Source organism: Pyrgilauda ruficollis, unplaced genomic scaffold (genome assembly GCF_017590135.1).
Source record: "Pyrgilauda ruficollis isolate IOZ18807 unplaced genomic scaffold, ASM1759013v1 scaffold65, whole genome shotgun sequence".
NCBI classification, from domain to species: Eukaryota; Metazoa; Chordata; class Aves; order Passeriformes; family Passeridae; genus Pyrgilauda; species Pyrgilauda ruficollis.
Genome location: NW_024528266.1, coordinates 1,688,008 through 1,707,492, shown reverse-complemented (window position 1 = coordinate 1,707,492; position 19,485 = coordinate 1,688,008). Strand labels below are relative to the sequence as shown.

The 19,485-nt window shown below is 40.7% G+C and overlaps 1 protein-coding gene across 1 annotated transcript in view; it reads right to left on the bottom strand.

Annotated features, from left to right (window-relative positions):
* LOC121362625 (melanopsin-like) overlaps positions 1-17,687 on the bottom strand; it is a 35,077-nt gene extending 17,390 nt beyond the window's left edge. Inside the window, exons 1-3 of the mRNA XM_041484269.1 lie at positions 17,649-17,687; positions 2,309-2,451; positions 449-582 (exon numbers count right to left, since the gene is read on the bottom strand). Coding sequence (XP_041340203.1) covers positions 449-582; positions 2,309-2,451; positions 17,649-17,672 — 301 coding nt within the window. The 5' untranslated portion in view covers positions 17,673-17,687. The remainder of the gene's footprint in view (positions 1-448; positions 583-2,308; positions 2,452-17,648) is intronic.
* Positions 17,688-19,485: the final 1,798 nt, after the last annotated feature.

The window sequence follows — 19,485 nt, the reverse complement described above, 5'->3', positions numbered from 1 at the left end:
TCTTGCAGTTGGAAAGAAAGAGGCTTGAACTTGCTAAATCTTCAAACTCATTATTGTTATTTAAATCTTTTAATTAAATATGAGATTCCTAGAAGTGTGCCAATGTATATCAACATACATTTCTAAATAAAAGTATTAACTAAAAGAAAAAACTATTTACAACTTACTGAAACTTTTCTACCTATTTTCAGCAATAACACCTCCCTTACAAGCTAAAGGGTGACATGATTACATGTGGATCTTGACTCCTTCCTTTCCAAAATATGTAAGATAAAAGAATCACAGCTGTAATACAAAACATGTGACACCACGCTGACTAACGACGTCTGGGGCTGTGACTCAAGAGACTTGTGCTGCTCTAGCCATGTCACAAGCCAAGGCTGTTGTGGCTGAAACAGGGTGCAGGCAGCGTAAAGCTGGCAAGGTGTGAATTAGTGGTGAAAAGTACCTATGTCTCCAAGTATCCATTCTCTGTGCAAGCTGTTGACAAAGCATATGGGTGCCTGAGAAGCCGACATCAGGAAGTCACTCACAGCTAAATTCATTATAAAGTAGTTTTGGGAAGTCCTCAGCTTCTTGTTGCTTAAAAACATGAGAAATACATAGTTTTAAAAAGACAAAGTGGAAAGTTAACTTTATAACTTTGCTTACTAGCATAAATAAATACTGTCCAGGTTGAAATCGATGGTTACTCACAGTGAATCAATTGCTAATCATCAGTCAATTACCGCAGCTACAGCTGCAGTCATTTCAAAATGATTGAAAAGACCAGGAGCCATAAAATAGATTGTTTCCTCTTCAAGCTAAGGAGAGTTTCAGCTGTCTTGATAAATATGGATTTGTTCAAAAGAGCAGTTCCCCAGGAGTGCTGTGATATTGATTGTGCCTTGCACTGCACATGAGGAAGATCTGAAGAAAGTTACAGAGCCAAAGGATCAGCTTCTGGTGATACTTTAAAAACTGCTGACCTGAGGTGGTGTGTTGACACAGTTGGCCTGAAGTGGTTGACACACCACTAGCTAAGTGACCTTTTGCAAAGTGCTACAGCATAAGCAGAGCCCACACAGAGATTTGGAGAAAGTGCTTTTGCTTATACACATATCATAACAGAGAATGAAACCTATCAGTTGCAGATGAGCAGGCAACATTAAACACCACAACAAGGAGTGTGAAAGCAGAGGTCTGCAAGCAAAGCTTATCCAAGGAAAACAACTGAGACATTTCTGATGTGCTTTGCAATATCAATATTTGCAGCTAACATGAATTTCTTTCCTCATGCTGATAAATACTGAAAAAGAAAGTGAGAAAGAACATCTCAGTGCTGCTGCAATTCTAATAAATCCTTGGTTCTCATAACTGTCAGCAAAAACAAGGTAAGAGAGAGTGCAGAGTTCATAGATTCCCAGGTGCTAATCTGCCCATGCAGATATTCCTACTTTGACAATGTAATGCTTTTATTACACCAGCTAAACCACACACATTTCAAGACAAATACAGAGCTTGTATTTAATTTTAAAAAGTCATGAAGGTATCTACAGTTGCGGGGAATTAATTTTCTCTAAATCATATTAGAAGCTGATTATTCAAAATAACCAATTTATTTGTCTTAACCATTTAAGAATAGGAAACTAATGCCTGGTTCATAACCCCACTCTAGCATTGTAAGGCCTTGCTGCATCACCGTGCATAATGACAGCAAGTAGTGAATGCAGAGGATTTTGAAATCCATCGTCACATTGTGGGACAGAGGGCAGATGTTTCTTTTTTCCATGAGATTTTTTGCATACTCTCGCTGCAGTAGCTTTGGCTGCCTATTACTCTGCCAAGAGAGCACAAAAACTGACAGAAATCCTATGATCTGCCTGAAGCAGGAAATACACTGGTGGCATGAGCTCATTTCATGTAGCAGATTGCCTTCTTGGTCCTTTCAGGACCACTGGGCTCCTGGGAAGAGTGTCACTGTTTGTCAAACATTTGTGCAAATACTACAGGGTAAGTGAAGAAGTCTGCAGCTGCAAGACTGTGGTTTCTATCATTAGAAGTGTTAAACCATTCTTTAAACTTTCAATTGGAAATTGTTTATAGAACAAGGTATTATTTTCTCATTTTGGTTCTTTAAATCATCAGGAATTTACACTGAGGTTGTCAGTGATGCACATGGATGTGTTTTCATCCGTGTAGGGTTGCCTTCTCCTCTCTTTCCCCCCACATTTGTTGCCATTAGATTTAATCCAAGTGGAAAGCAGTGCAGAAATCTGCACATGGGCACAGGTGAAACTCAGATCAACCACAAAAGGAATTTTTGTACCTGTAAAATGCGTAGAGGACTAGGAGGTTTCCGATGATGCCAATGGAGCCAATAATGAGCACACACGTTCCTACGGTGTAAAGAACATGGCTAGGGATCTCTGCCTTGGTCAAAGTATGTGCCTGGGTACTCATGTTCAAACCCTGAATGGAAAACAGAGGAAAAGGAAAGGTTAGCCCATTTGGGACCCTTAGTCCATGGAACACATTCTCAGGCTGTTGGCATTCACTTCCACAGCTTGTGCAAATGAAATACACGCTTCTGAGTTCTTTTCACATCCCCTGTAATCAAGTTTCCCTCAGGTAACTTTCGTAATTTTGACAGCAGATATTTATCTCAAGAAAAGAGCAACAGAGAAAGCAGACTGGAAAAGACAACTAAGGAAGTTATGATGGTGATGTGAAAAAGGCAAAGAAACATGAGCATAAAACTCATTCTGGGTAACTGCTGCACTCTGGGGCACAGAGCTGGCTGACAACACAGACTGACAGCAAGAAATAATTGTCACAGTTTGGTTTTTTCAGGAACAATGATATAAAATTCCACACTTACAAACATTAAATCCCCTGGGTTTCCCCAGGTTCACTGTACACTAACTCAGTGCTACAAAACCTGGGAATTCTCCATGCAAAAGAGAGGAGATGAGAGGTATAATAGCAGCACTAGCACTGCTTGTGTAAGAAAACATACATTAAATAGTCTTGACACCTCTTTCACTGCCTTGTATCTTCAGCACATGAATAGCTTCCCTCTGTAATTTTTTTTAAATCAAATTCAGATTTATCACTGGCTACATTCAGCAGCAATGCAGCCTACAGCTAATTCACTCAGTTCACATTAGCATTAGCAATGAGAAGAGTCCAAATTGACTTGTGGAGATTCTTATTTACCAAGTCACAAGCAGCTATGCCTCACACTCACAATCAGACCTGGAGAGCTGAGTCAAAGGTGTGACACCTTCCCACAGCTGGGCACCTGCATCACTTCATCCCTTCTCCACTGCACAGCAGAGCAATGTGTGGAGTGTGTGATAAGGCCGATTTTGACCTGTGAAAGAGGAGCTGGGTGACAGAACAGGTTAATATAACTGTGTGATGATAACCACTTGTAGTATTTAAGCAGCCATTTTAAAAATGATGAGCACACCCTTTCTTTCCTGTAGCTGCCTCCTAATCTCCTATACTGCTGCTTCTCCTTTCTGCCTTGTATTCCTCACTCATCTGTGAAGTGCACACAGTACAGCTCCCTCCCTGTACAACAGTCCTAGCTGAGGGCATTATCCCCCCAGCTCTGCAACCCTCCTGGGGCATGCCCTGGGGAGGCTGCCTTTGGCAATAGGGAGGGCATGGTGAAGTGCACTGCATACCCAGAGCATCCACACAGCAGCAGGTCTGGGGCAGAAATGCTGACAGCAAAGCTCCCCAGACTGAAGTGATGTAGTAAAAAGTACAAAAGCTATGGCTTCGAAGCAGGAAGGTGCTTTCAAGCCTTCTCAGTCATCTGACAGACGCTACCCTTGACAGGATGGCTACTGCCTATATGGCACTTCACCACACAGAGATCACATCACTGAAAAAGTAGGAAGAAATGGAAGAGAGCATCTGCTGGTGCTGGTTGCACCAGGGGGGCATGACTGCTATTGCCAGTGCTTAGGCAGCAACAAAAAATGCCACCATGTGTCGGATTTACCCTTGAGAAAGGTGTGAGAGGTAGTGTAAGAGCAGGCAGAGCACAGTGAGGTGGCCCAGCAGAGAAAGCAGTCACAGCGGTTTGGTGGCACCAGGCAGAGCCAGCACTGTGCTCTCAGAGCAAGGCTGCCTGGGCATGCAAGTTAAGCATGGTAATGCCTCTCCTTCTCTCTCAAACCCAATAATCTCTGCAGTGTGTGTGCACTGAATTGTAACCCTGCCACATTTCTGGCAATACATGCCAAAGAAGCTAAGCTGGGGAGAAAGGAAAAGGCTCCATTTTTTCCTTCCTTTCCAGCTTATCTGTTAGGCATGCCAAGGATTTGCTTCTACCTAGAGGTTTATTATATAGAGGGCTATTAAAGAAATGTAATTCAGGGCAAGCAGAACTTGCCTGTCATATGATTTATGTTTTACTTCAACATATGGCAATTCACTGTTGCAGAAATTCATTTGAGAAATGGACTATGAATTTCACACCCAAAGGTGTCTCACCTTATCTCTGTGCTAAAGAGAAGCTGACTTGAACATTTTGGCCTCATTTACTCATTTGTGGGTGTTGAGCTGCGTCAGAAGCTGAAAAATATCTCACATGACACATTTGTTAACTCAGCTTACAGTTTGCTGGCAATACTGGATGAAATATAAACTATTGATGCTTTCAGAGTGGAATCTGGAAAGCAATAAATAGTAGGGATTACACAGAGCCTTCCATCTCAGTGAGAAGTTAAAGCGAGGGATGTTTAGATTACACAGGCTTGGATCTTGCCTCCAGGGGAGTCCATGAAATACCATGGCCACTTCTGCTCCAATGTTAACAGCAGTCAGATAACTTTCAGATCTGAATGGAAAGACAGCTACTCATTCCCTCTGCTGGTGTTACCCTGAGAGAGCAGGATGTGGCAGGCATCCAAGCTGAATGAAATAGGGCAAGCTGACAAAGACTGAGAGCCATTTGTAACACTGTCCTTTGAGTCTGAGAGGAAAAATGTGCAAATCTATGTGTGTGTATGTAGATATATTTCAACAGAAAACCTCAACTTGGATGAAAAACAATTTCACTAAACTGGTGGAAAATTTCTAAATAATACAGGCTAAACCAGTACAAATAGATGTAGGCTAATCAAGGAGAATATATACCTCATTTTACTCACATAATGTATTTCACCAATTTGGCATATTTTCACAATAGAAAAATTTAAATTTAAAGATACAAATACTCTTAAGGTTAAGAATTAAAAATCCACTATGGTGAACAAATGCTGCTTTTCTAATACCGACCCATCTTCCATACAGCATAACCTCCAGCTGGACGCAAGTAGCACTATGACTAAGGTTTAAGGATATTAATTAAATTTAGGCTTTTTCTCTTTTCTTACAGTGTCAACTCTGAGAAACTGGCCTTTTAGCAGTTTTAATTAACAAGATAAATATTTGTCAATATAAATATTTTACCATATAAAGATGAGAGCTAGAAATATAAAAAAGAAATTACAAGCTTCGGGATGAGCTTTAAGGAGAAGTTGGTTTTTGCATATCTTCTCAAAAGCTATTACTACTCTATGCATTTCTTTTTTGTACTTTTAGTTTTCCACAACTAGTAAGAATAAAATGAAATTATAGGAGAATATCCCAGGCTACTATATGTGTTTTAACCCAAGAAAACTCAAATAACTATTACAAATCGTTCCAGATAACTTGGTAAGCAGGATGGCAGCTACACACAGCAGGTTGCATTCACTACAGACACTGATGAGTCTTACTGTGTTATGTCCATATTGGCCTCTCTTAGCACCAAAATTATGTATCAAATGGTCAATGACAGCTGCCATGAATCAGCAAAAAATTAGTTTGTACTGTAGGGAAAGTCCTGCCTTTTAGGTTTGGTAAAGCACAGATTTTGTATCGATCTCATGTCACCAAGATATACTGTGCAATACTTTGACTTTATACTTTAGCCTGATCACTTCTATTTTATTAACTCCAAATTTAGACCTCTTTGAGAATGCAACTGAAAAAAAACTTAAAAAAATTAAAAGATGCGTTGGGAGAAGTTCTCTTTCAGCTGTTTCACACTGTTATGGTGATGTACAGCCGACCTGGGTTCAACACACCTATCTCAACTGTATTTATGGATGCTCAGTATCATCACAGCCTTGCAATGTAGAGTGAAAAGCCTGTTCTGTATAAGACTTAGTCTTGCTCCTTCTCTTTAAGGATGTGATTTACATAATGATAATTATGTTAATTATTCCATTAACATTCAATTTGACTGAATTAATATACTGAATATTTAATGGGTGAACCAAGTTTTCAAGTGCTTACTTGAAATGAATTCACTGGTCCATTTATCCCCCAGACTCGCTTTGCCTCCCTCCATATTTTGGTCCTGGAACAGGATCCTGAGCACTCAGCTGAAGACACATCCATTTCCTGAGTGAGCATTTCAAAGGCACCATCCAGAATGACCTGACTGTTTAGGTCAAGAATCCAAATGTAAACAAGCAGCCCATGAAGATGCCAGCAATTGCACCAGGGCCAGCTTCTGGCATACTTGCCAAGCCTGTGCTCGCTCTGTTTGACTCCTTCTGAATTAATGCTACAATATTTTTTATTTTGACTCTATGAGCTGTTGGAGGACCTGATAACTCACATAAATTATGATGTGGCCTGACCCTTATATATGGAGTGACTACAACATCAAAACACTGTCACCTACATGGCTGCTTGGAGGGCTTTCCTGGCAGTGTAGCTAACAGGTCTTCAGGCAAATGGACAGTGAACAATTAACAGTTGTCCCTCAACTATCTGGCAAAAGAAGCAGGCACCAGATAGAAAAATAAACTTTCTCCCATATTTCTCCCAAAATAAAGATGCAAAACATGAAACAGACGAGGAAAGTCATTCTAGGAAAGCTTTTGTAATTTGATTTTTAGTGATAAAATGATGGCTAAATAATTACAGCTGTCTGTTTCTGCTTTTCAGATGCTAAGATGAATAAAGAAGACAAGATTAATTATACGCAGAAAAAAAAAATTGTTGTTAAAAAAGGAGGGCATGAGCAGGTCCCCCTCAATGGGTAGGGGTAGAAAATTGACTGAAATGTTTGTATGATTGGCATTAGGTGGATGTAAGATTATCCAAAGCTTTATTCACCCTCTGGTTTTGCTCATGGGTGCAAGCTCATCTTGTGGAAATGATTTACACTGAAATGAGCTTAAGGAAAGGCTTGCTTACATGGGGGATTAATGTGCACTAACAAGGGAATAAATTAACAACATAGCAGCCTCCCTGTGTTGAACTGCTCCGTGGATTCACAACACAGAAGTTTGATTTGCTCTTCAAAATCTTGTCTATGCTGTTACACCTGAAAATTTTAAAGAAAAATACCAAACAATGTAAGGTATGTTAGCTGAGATGGGAGAAATCTGAGCGTGCTAGCTAGCAGATAGTACTTGCCAAGTTCCTTATCATTTCACTGATAGTCCATATAATCCAGGTAATTTCAGTATGAAGCACCATCTGGTTTGAAATTACAACAAAAGTTGGGGCTTAATGAAATATCTTGTACATAGGAACTCTTGAAGCAGCAAACAGAAGATTATTGCTGTGCAAAGACTATGACAGGACTAGTGATCCTCAGATATTTTACAAAAGATGACGTATTTAAAGTGAAGATTTTTAGAAAATATTGTTAATATCTTTGGGCTTTTAAAAAAGCCTCAAACAAAATCAAGACAAGAACTTTGCTTGTTCTGGATGACAGTACTTTGTTCCAATACCATACAGTAATGTTAGATTAATTTGGCCCTCAGAAAGTCAAGTCAAACCGTGATCATCCACATGTGGAGAAGTTGCTTTCCTTATCAGCCTCTGGGTGACAGTCCTCTTCCACACTTGTTCAAGTCAGTTCACATGCCAAAGCCAGGAGCACTCAAACACATTTACAGCATGCTTTTAATCAAAATGAAAATTGGTTTAGCAAATGGACTTCAATGCATGTGACTTCCATGCAGTCCATCCCAAAGTCACAAAGAAGAACAGGAACTACTTGTCTATAACAGGGCAAGGAGGAAAGCCAGGCATCTGCCCACACCAGGCACGTGTTCACGCAGACTGTCATCACAAATTTTTGGGAAAACCTTGAGAATTTTTTCCTACAATAAAGAACGTGTCTAGTTGATTCTACTCCAGCAATTTGCTTCTGGGCTTCTGGCCAGTTGAAACAAAGCACTGGATTTCAGGACTCATTTGTATCCTTAAGATCTCATGTTTAGCCTCTGCTTTGATGAGATGCTTTCAGGCCCTTAATATCTGTGCTTCAGCTTTTTGCAAGCAATCTAATGAGGCATGGCTGGGGATGGCAGAAATAAACCTTGACCTCCCCCCCCGCAAAAAACTCCAAAACCATCACAACTTCATCAGGTTCTCAATACAAGAATAAATCAGATAGATACTTAAAGCAGGCATACTCAGATTTTTGCATATCCAGCCTAATGAGTCAGTAAAAGCAATAGATATTAATAATGCAGATGTTTCCTAAATTAATGATATTATATTAAAATGATAACAGAGCAATCAGTAGCAAACAATGAGACTAAAAATAATTTAAGTTTTGATATCTGTCTGCTAGTTACAAAGCTCTCAAAGGGCATATTTTCTTCTTTCTAGAGACTGACTAAAAGAACTTTAAAATGTAAAGCCTTTTTTGGAAACCACAGAGACATTGCTTTCTATGTACATCTTCAGCTACACTGCTGAAATCAGTGATAAAAGACACATTTGTTTGTCAGAGCACAAAAGAAAAAAAAATGTAACCCCAAATATCAGCCCACCTGAAAAACAAACTTGTGTTCCAGCTCGTGTGCTCTCTCCATGGCTTGGGCAGGGATTGGCAAACATGAGGAATTACCCAATGTTCTACAAGTTTGTTTTTTTTATGGAGCATGCCTGCACAGCCCAGCCTTACTTTGTGGGAAAGACCTGGCAAATAACTAGCACTTGGTTTCCTTTCCTGAATCCATGCCACTAAAATAAAACCTTGGGGCAATGGACTTTAATTTCAAGACCTGAACATTTTAAGCCAAGGTACCAAAGGCATGTTTCCTGAGAACATTTCTGTTCCAGTATTAGTGCACTTGTATAATCCAGACAGGTAACATTAAAGAGGTCTTCACAACATTTTCCTCTACAGAAATGTTATGTTCTATTTAAATGCATGCAGTTCTAGTCTTAAGCATAAAAGAACCAAATTCTACCATGAATTACGAATTTTTGAAAAACAAGCAAATAGAAACCCTCTACCAGAAGCTGCTTACACTCAATTGAGTTGGGGGCTCAGTCCATCTTTCCCCTATCATCTCTCACAGGCTTGCATGCCAGCGCAGACAGTTCCTTAATGTGACCCCTGAGACACTCACCATATTGTCCCCTTGGCCATAAATGACATCAAAACTATCTGATGCTCTGTCCAAATGTACCTCAAATCACAGCCCAAGCTGCACACGCTCGGGCAGGCAGCACACTGAACAAATCTAATCAATGCTGTCACTGCATCAAAATTAGCTGGACTATCACAGTTCAGTGCATATTTGTTTGGCCACGAGGGAACAGATGACTGCTAGCACAGTGCAACAACAGAGCAGTAGGCAGAAATCTCAGGACATATATATATTTTATAGCCTTGGAGCATGTTAGTTAAAAACATGGGTGGTGAGAACATGATATGCTGGTTAAGTCCTTCAATATAAGAAATTTAGCAGTCATCATCAGGGACAAGCTACAGAAAATATTTGCTTTAATCTTATTATGTAGCACATTTTCATATATGTTATTTTTCTTCTTCTGAGCATCCTGCTGCTAACTGGAGTTCTTTAGTAATCACACAAAGTTCACCTAAAAAAGAAATCTCATTGTTCGATGTTTGCCACCTGGGGTGAGAGTGTTTTGACCTCACTTGGCTCTGTAAACCTTGGGGATAACTTGGGCTCTTCACATGATCTGCTTTCTCTCCTCTGCCTCCTTTGAGCTCCTGTAGCTCATCCTGCTCTGTTTCACTCATCCCAGGCTACCAGATTATTGCTGTTCCCCTTTCATCAGCCACAGATGCCTCATACCAGGATGCTGCTGCTCCAGCCTGCCCACTAGGTGTCAAAAGCCATTTCATCAGCTGCCACTGCTGACAAGGCAATGCCACAGCACCCGTGGTTCACCTGGAACAATCCCTCTCCCACTCCATCAGCCCCAGCAGCACGAGCTCAACTCCCAAGCGAGGCTCATGTTGCTGGATTTAACAGAAGCACATGGTGAAATGTCTGCCTGTCCACAGCTGTTGGCAACACATTGAAATTCTGATCTCTGCCAGTGGTTTCGGAGGTTTCAACATATACCCTGGTTTCTGTTCAGCTGAACTTTTATATTTTAATTTTAAAAAAATTCTTCCTTACTATTGACAGCTGAAAGCACATCCTTCAGCACCCACCTCTGGCATTATGCACTTTGTCTAGATGTTAGTAGTCTTTTCCAGTCTGTTCAGCTTCTTGGGGAGACCCACTCAACTGCTACTGGAAGATTTGTGCATGGAAACTGCTCTGAGAAAAGTGCCCTGCAGTTTAAATAGATCCCATGAAATACTGTGCTTATTTTGAAGGACCGTGGAAAAAATCCCACCCAGGTGACACTGACTTTTCAAAGACTGATTATAAAATGAAAGCACATCCCAATAAATCAGCCAAGGTAAGATGTTAACAACTTTTACTAATACCATATGGTGTTTCTAATGCTACTTTTTAAAATATAAACAGCTAATAATTTTCACAAGTGTGGTCATTTGGGTCCTGCTGGATTCTCTGCTCTAGACCTCTGTCATATATGAAGAACCATGGTGAATGATGAAGGAAATACAAATAATAATAATAGCAGAATTACACTTCTTTAGCTACATTACAGTGAAACTTTTTTACAATTTTTACTAGCTAGGCATAAAGAACTGTAGATTTCCCTCTCTACTTTTTACTATTTGTAAAAACCCCAGTTTTTTCTTCTGCAGGAAATAGTCTTAGCTGAAGGCCTGAAACCAGAGACATTCTTCACCAACTAGGGTAATTTCCATATTTCAAAAATAAATTTTGGTCATGGGTGGCATGAGTGAGGGGGGAGGGCAACCCAACTTCTTGATGCCATTTGGTCATCCTGTCATGTACATTTGGGAACACAAAAACTGCTAGAAGTAGTCAGACCAGAACCCCACCATCTCCTGTGTCTCACACCTGGCAGTCTGGCAACAGATGCTTTTAAGAGGAAGAACATGGGGAATAGAGCAAGTGAACACTCTCAATCTGCTAACTTCAAGCACATGTGTGATATTAGTATAAACACAGTAGCATTCAGTTTCTGTTTAGATCAAAGAATTGTCTGATCACTCTAAGCTGAGGATTATTCCATATTATATCTGCTTGTGTCTGTTTAATATTCCTCTGTGCATGGAAGGTGGGGTGTGCAGAAGGCAGAGCCAGACACTTCCCAGAGGTGCACAGGGAATGAACTTAATGTCAAAATGTTGAAGTGAGCTGTGCTTGGAGCAGGTGGTAGGACTTGACAACCACTCTTCCAACATAAAATATTCCATGATGCCAGCAATAAAACCTTCAAAACTCACAGTTAATAAATAAGGGTTAAAGACATAAGTGAAATGAAATATGATTTTAATTACTTGAGGACATGTATTCTGTCTCAGTAAATTGAAAATCTTCCTACCTACCTCCTGTTACTTTCACAGGAAACTGGGGACATAAAGAGCCAAGTGAACCTAAATGCTGTTTTACACCCAAAGACTTTAGATACTTTCAATTGACAATCTCTGCAGAGACAATATTTCTTGCATGGGGAGGCTGCAGTTAGGTGCTCCACTTAATTTGTAACTATTTTTGCTACTGTGGCTTTAAATCCCACATTAAAAGAATGATTTCCAGAGGTCTTAGGCACTTCACACCTATTGATTGCACTGCTGAAAAAACACCTACTGTTTTCCATCAGTGCAGAAATACTCCCTGCACTGTTAGGTGCCTAAGAATCATGAAAATCTGCCTTTGAAGTATTTTATGATTAATTTTACAGAATCTAACTGGATCACTGGTACAATGTTAAGTCCAATGGCCTAATGCATTTTAGTCTGACAAATTCCCACTAGACACTCAGCATAAAGCACCTAGCCACCACAGGTAATGGAGATAATCAAGATGACTGGGAGAGAGAGAAGTTACTGGGTGAAATATGTGCAAGGAGGCCAATCTCTGCATCAAAAGGCAAATCTTTATTGCCAAATTAAACCTTCAGGCAGGAGCACAATCACCCTTAACTCCCCAAAACACAAGTAAAACGAACTCTCATCCAGGAAGGAGGTCATTGCTTTTCAAGTCCCATGGAGGTTGAAGAACTCACACATTTCTTGTGGATTTAGCATTGCTAAAGGAAGAGAGACCAGTGTCCCCAAATGAACAAGTGAAACTGGCTGCTCCATTTGCAATTAGAAATCTACTGCAGCACTGAAGAAATTTCAAAGATTGAAGCAACACTTGCAAACTAATACAAAACTGAAATATGACCATAATTAGAGATAAATTACAGCAATCAAAGTACTTTTAGATTTCTAAAGCACTAAACAAACAAAGCATAAATTGACACATTTGGTGGAAATAGGTATGTATAGTATAAGTAATATCTGTATCTCTTAGAAAATTATCTCGTGGCAGTGCTTATCCTAGGAGAAGAAACAATATCTTACACAAAAGCAACTGCCTTTAGTTTGGAGAAGCATCAAGACAATTTTGATACAGTGGTGAAGGAAACTTCATCCTTTCCATCTCCACTGCACTGTGTAACCCACTGAAAATAGGGATGATGCAGTTATTTTAATGCAGTCTCTTGTTTTAATTCTACAGGCCACTTTTCAAGACTCTACAAAAACTAACAAAAATTTTAGCCCATCTACATTAGGAAACATCATCTTCCTCTCACCCTCATGATAATCTCTGGATATGGGGTAGATTTGAAACATCTCCTACATTGCCTCTGCAACATCAGCTTGGAATCAGGATGAAGTACCAGAACAGAAAATCTCAGCACAAGACAGCTCCCTTTACTGATTTAAGAAGAAAAGTGCCATTTACAGAAAAGAACATTTATGTTAAAAAGCATATAAAAAAGCCAGCAAAGTAACATGTATCAGAGAATCTCAGAAAACAAACAGAAGTCTAACAAAGCACTGTGTCTGCCTCAACATATGTCCATACTAGATCTGAGTTCACACTGGACCTACCTCTGCCCACTCAGCTCTGGAAAAGCATTGCATCAAAGAGCATCTCTCAATGGAAAAACAGCTACAAGAACAATTTGCCCACAACAGCTGTAGGGGTAAGAAAGATATTCGAGTTTTCTCCAGGAGTAAAAGCCCACTGAGCACAAATAGTTACTATTCGTTGCAAAATTGCATTGAACTTCAGCAAAAGTTTGTTGCTACTAGTTTTGTTGTACCAAACACTGAGCTAATGACAGACTGCAAAGCAATTTGACAACTACTGATTCTAAAAAAAAAATAATTCTGTTACAAATGGGTTATTTAAGTTTTTTTGAAGCATTACCCAGGACACCATCAGACTGCTACCTCCTGTACTGTGGAGGAGGGATGGCAAGCACTGCAGATCTTGCAGCCCTCCAGCATTCGAGCCACGCTGCCTTCCCTCACCAGCTGCTTGAGGAGTAACTGACCGGCACTTACCTACAGCAGTGCCACTGGAGTTTTCCAAAGTGCCAGCATTGATCCACTAAGAGTCTCCCTGGTGCTCCTGAAGTCACCTTCATTTGCTATCACTCAACTGGGGTGCAATGGTCTTTGCAGCACCATGGAGGGAGGGACCTCTTATGACAGCGACTGCACGGTGACAACAACACTGCACGTTTCTAAGCCATGCTGACTCAATTACATCATTTGAGTACTTGCACAAGTGTCAGTATAGAAATTGTAGCAAAAGATATCAGGTATATAAGAAACTATGCATATTTTTCTTTCTCAAGAAAAGGCAAGTAATTTATTGAGCACTACATTATTGGTTGCAGAAAGTTCAATGAAAGTACTTTATCCTTTTTTAAATTGAAATCCAAATAATTTTAATTCTCACTTGAGATCGAGTCCTTTTGTAGGCATTGCTAACTTTGCAAAGCACAAAGTGAGCTCTTTCCTGTTGATTTAGGAGGTTTAGATTAAGTGGAGCTGTATAAGTGTTGCCCTTTATATCATGCAGCCAGCGAGGGCTTGCTTTCACCCACTCAGTCATTTCACTGGCAGCACAGCTGTGCTGATGGCAGTGAGTCCAGAAGGATCAGCAAAAATCAGAACAGTCCGTCTTCCTATTTCTTGGGCTTTCTGCTTAGGATACATTTGAACTTTGCAAAAGCTGTCAAACAAAGCTGCTGATACCATTCCCCGGGCTGTTGTCAGCAGGATCAGCTGGTAACTCCCAGCTCAGCCCTCACTGTAACAGGCTGACCCAGGCACACAGGGTGATCCAGCTGCACAGCAGCCCCAGGCTGCATCCTTGAACCATGCATGCCCTGCATTCTGCCTGTGCCCCATCACATGTTCAGGTACTGACTACCATCTGTACCAGGCATTTCTGACTGCTGGCTTATTTACCTGCCAAGCACAACTTCAAGTCCCAGCGCCTACCAAAGCTGCATGTGAAGTCTGAGCAATATCTTTTTATTTAAACCTTTCCTAGGGTGGCTGAATTTAAAAGAGTGTCTAGCAGCCTGCAATCAATTTATGCAAGTCAGCCTGGTGCTTCCTCTCAGCTGCATTATGAGGAGCTACTTAAATTCCCTTGCACCTGTACACTAAGATTTCCTGCTTTTCCGGACTGAGAGAGTTTAACTCATATTGCAGCTGCAATGTCTTGCAACTCTGTGCTTCTATTAAGTTTGCATAACTGTGAAAATCTCTTGGGTACATTGATACCAAAGGCTGAATCATCTCATGCAGCAACACTGCTTTGTCATGCCCTGGGGATTTAGGAGTGTGACCAGTCTCGCTTAACCACCTGCAACCATATGCAGACACACGTCTCTGCTCTCCTGTTTGTGCACTGAATTCTGCTTCCAGGGCCTGCTGGACTAAGCAGATCACCTTCAGCAGCCACCATCATCTCCAGACTGGCACCTCAGGGCAGTGGAAACACAGGATATCCTAGCGGGGGATAATTTGCAACCTCTCAAGGCAGCCAAACAAAGTCAACCAAATTTCAACTTTAGATCCCTTGATCAATTTACTTAGTTGCAAATACACATGATTTTGCACAGCTGAATCTGTGGCAAGAGAAAGCAATACAGGAAGTGAATTAGTTGAAAATTTGGTGAGTATAAATGACAGGGAACAAAACTATTTCCTCAGAAACTTTAGAGAAAATTTAACAGCAAAAAGGGTCACTGTGGTAAAGATGGGATTAAAAAGACAAACTGAAAATTAAGACCTTCAGCAGTGCCAAAACACAATTTTGGTATATAATTTGGAGTTATGAGTTACATGCTCAAATTCCTTTTCACTTGGCACTTATTTATTATTTTAAATGACTGTAAAAAGCTTGCCCCAACTTTTTGTCTCACTTATTCCAAGACCTGTTGCAATGAAACAAAATCTGCAGCTTCCCTCCCAGGCTGGAGTTTCTCCCACCACACTCCCATAACCTTTTATCTTCCACTCTTCAGACAAGAAACAAATATTCTTGGTAGACTTCTTTGAATGCCAGGGCTGGGCTGCCTAATAAAATTAAGTCCACGCAAGTTCGCAAAGGTTTAGCAGTAAATCTTCTGTACTAAAATCTCTACAAAATATTGTAATGGTATAAGGTCAGGATATACAGGGATGGGGCTCTATGAGGACAGAAGTACACAAATTCTTTCTATTTAGCTTGCTGACTTATCTCAGTCTTTTGCCTCAAATCATCATAACTAATTTGTAATGCACAAGAAAATCCTCTTTTCATTATGAATGTGTTCAAATAATCCTAGCTTAATGTATAAACTATTGACAAGCCTTTCTACAGCACTTCATTTAGGTCACTTTACATTCTATTAATCAGCTCCACAAAAGGATAACAGCTGTGAAATCTGCTTAAGGACTTCATTTATATTTCTTTTCTCATAAAAACGTTCCTGCTATTATGGATCAGATCCAATAAGGTTTAATCAGTCATCTCTTGATGATGCAACAAATATCATCATAAGCAACCTCCTGCTACATCAACCCCTTGCACAACCACTTCTCCCATCAGCCAAAACTCCAAATTAGTCCTAAAAATCGAAACAAAACTGCACGAAGAAAACAGATACACACACACACACAGAGAAAATAAATATCAAAATTCACATTAAAACAGCTTCAGTGAGGTTTTCCTTCTAGAGGAGAAGCAATCCATTTAAATAATTCCTTAGAAAACGAAGCAGAAGAGAAATGCTCCCTTCCCTCCTCCCTGCCCAGCTCCCACTTCCTGAAGCCTTCCTCCTGGCACGTACTTTTTGGGTTCAGCCGAAAGCATTTCCCTCCCCTCCGGACATCTGCTCTGTGCAGGGCTGCCGAGCTGCGACTCATCCTGAGGAGCGCTGGAAATCCCAGGCTTTAAAAAGCCGCTCGCAAGCCCCTCCTGGGCTGCCAGGCTGCCAGCTCCGGCAGCGATCGAAGCACAGCATAGCCCCCAGCCATCCACACGACCTGCCAGTCACCCTCACTGGCCACACCACCGCTGTTCCAAGTGCAAAAAGATGACTTGAAACAAACAAATAAACAAACCCTATCCACACCCAAATACCTCACAATTCAAAAAATAATACAAAATACACACACACATATATATATATGTGTGTATGTGTGTTTGTATATATATGTGTGCATATATGTGTGTGTGTGTATATATATATATACATATATTTCCAAAAAGGATGGACACCCAGAGGAGCTCGTTTCCAGGGCAGCCCAGCTGGCTGTCTCTGCCCAGCCCATCCTGGCAGCACAGGAGCCCCTGCGGTGCCAGCACCGAGGCCGGGTACGCTTTGAGAGTCAGTACCTGAGGCTGCGCCTGCTGCCCTGCAGTCCCGAGCGGGCAGCCTGGGATGGAGGGCACTGCCTGGGATTTCTCTTGTGGCAACTCGTGCCCCTGGCCTCTTATGGTTATGCTGGAAGGAGCCTGGGTCTGCCTTCCCTTGAACCCCTCTTTAGGGGGCTGGAAACAGCAGCTGGGCACCCCCCACCACCCCTCACTCCCCCAGCCTCTACTGGCTGGCCAAACATGGCTCCAGATTTCCCTTTGCAAAGCTTTCCCTGCGCTCCATCCCCACGGCCCATGAGCCCCCTTGGCCAGCTTAGGGTGGCTCTGCCCTGCTGCACAAGTGAGCAGCAACATGCCCAAGCCATAGCTGGGTTTCTTGCAGGGCTGTCAAAGACCAGGTATAAAACAGAACCACTTCCCAGCGACTCAGCCTGCAGTTACCAAAACTTCATTCCCAGAATTATGCCTTAGCATTCAAGCATTTGCTGTCACAGAGGTGCTTGAATGGCCACAGAAAGTTTAGTGAGCAGCAGTGAATGGGTCACAGGAATTTCTTACCTCACAGAAACTTGTTGGTGTCATGGTTGTAAAGCTGAGTATTTCAGAGGCACTGGGACATGATGGAAAGAGCAGGAATCTCTTTTTCAGGCATGCTCTTTGAGAGATTCTCTCTTGCACTGTGGCCAGAAAGACATAAGAAAAGTAGTTAAATTTCTACCCCTGTATCACTTTTATTTTAAATGTATTAATATTTTCCACATACTTGTTTTCAGTGTTCCCCTTTTAAAAATGGAATGGAAAGGATGTGTGAGAAAGAGTTTTTTCTGGAGAAGAAAAGGTTCAAAGTAGTAGAGAAAGGAGGTAGAAAGTACAATTTAAACGAAGTTCAAGAAACTTACATGTCCCTTCCATTTAGGGCAAGGCAGTGGTCACAGATGCTCAGGAGAATCTTAAAGCTATTTATGCCCACAAATTAACCCTTTTAACTGATGATTTTAAAGATAGTAGAAACTGAACTACAGATATAAAACTTACAAGAATGGTGAACATATACCACATGGATAATCTGCAAATGCTGGAGAATACTGCTGAAATCCCTAGACTAGAGGCCTAGATTTCAAAACAAAGTTTACTTGGGCATTTAATACCCAAAGACATGAAGAATATGTTAGAATATAATGGACAGTCAGCCAGAACAGAAAAAAAACCCAAACCTATTTGGTGAAAACACAATGTAGAGTTATGCTTTGTATTATAAAAGTCTAATTATGGTATCATTGTCATGCATAATTTAGACACCAGTACTGTTCGTTGGTCATTATTACTTCATCCTTGGGTTTCATTCCCTGCTGAACCACCTTACTTCCACTCAATCATTTGACCTGACAAGTTCTGCTTCCCTGCTCTGAAGATGCCCAGTTGTTAGCTGCTGTCTTTCAGTGAGTTGTATGTTGGCATCTTGATGCTTTACCTTTTAGGTGCACCTGTTGACCTGATCCCTGTGATCTGCTGGCTGTAGATATGTTTGGCAGTGAACTTCAGTGCTTTTCATTACTTTGTAAGCTCCAAGCGCAAATCTACCAAATGACACATATGTTCAATATTGTTGCAGTTACATTTTTTGGTTACCACTTTTTCCATAAATATTGCCTTTCAGAGGAAAATCTACATACAATATTGGAGCTACTATATACATTAGTGATAGTTTTAGAACCTGATGATTTATAATTTGTTGGCTAATATTGTTTCTTATCTTCAGTGTGGTTTAAATTTTCTGTAAGGCAACAGAGATCACATGAGAACTTATCTAACCCTATTATCTATCTAACCCTACTATCTATATTATCTATCCCTATATATCTATATCATTCCCTCTAACATGCAGAGGAGAGTTCCCTTTTTTCCTTTCCTTACAGAAGTAAGTAAAATACTGGAAATGCCTCTCTCTGAAACCTGAGACCTGAATAACTGCTCAGATGTTCTTTCTGAGGAAGTTGCTTATGTTGTTCACTCCCACTGCAAGCTGGAGCTGAAACTTCTGAGGACAAGCTATTACATACAATAGCTCACATAGCTGGATCAAACTGAACCCTATCTTCTGTGAGATATTCTGATTAAAGCTAAGAATTGGACACCAAGGGAAAAGTTAAATGCCAACTAAAGCAAACTTCATGCTTCAGACTTGTTTAGACTGACAGGCTCTTGACTGACAATTTAAGTTGGCTGCTTGAATGACAGCATTTTAGGTACAACTAAACCTCCAGCCAGAGGATTACTGAATTCCTGTCCCACACATCTCTCTTTCCTGCTCTCACATCAAGATTAGTTCTTCATTAGGCCTTTCTATTTCAACTGTTTGTAATTAATGCTAGGGCATGGGAAAATACAGTAAACC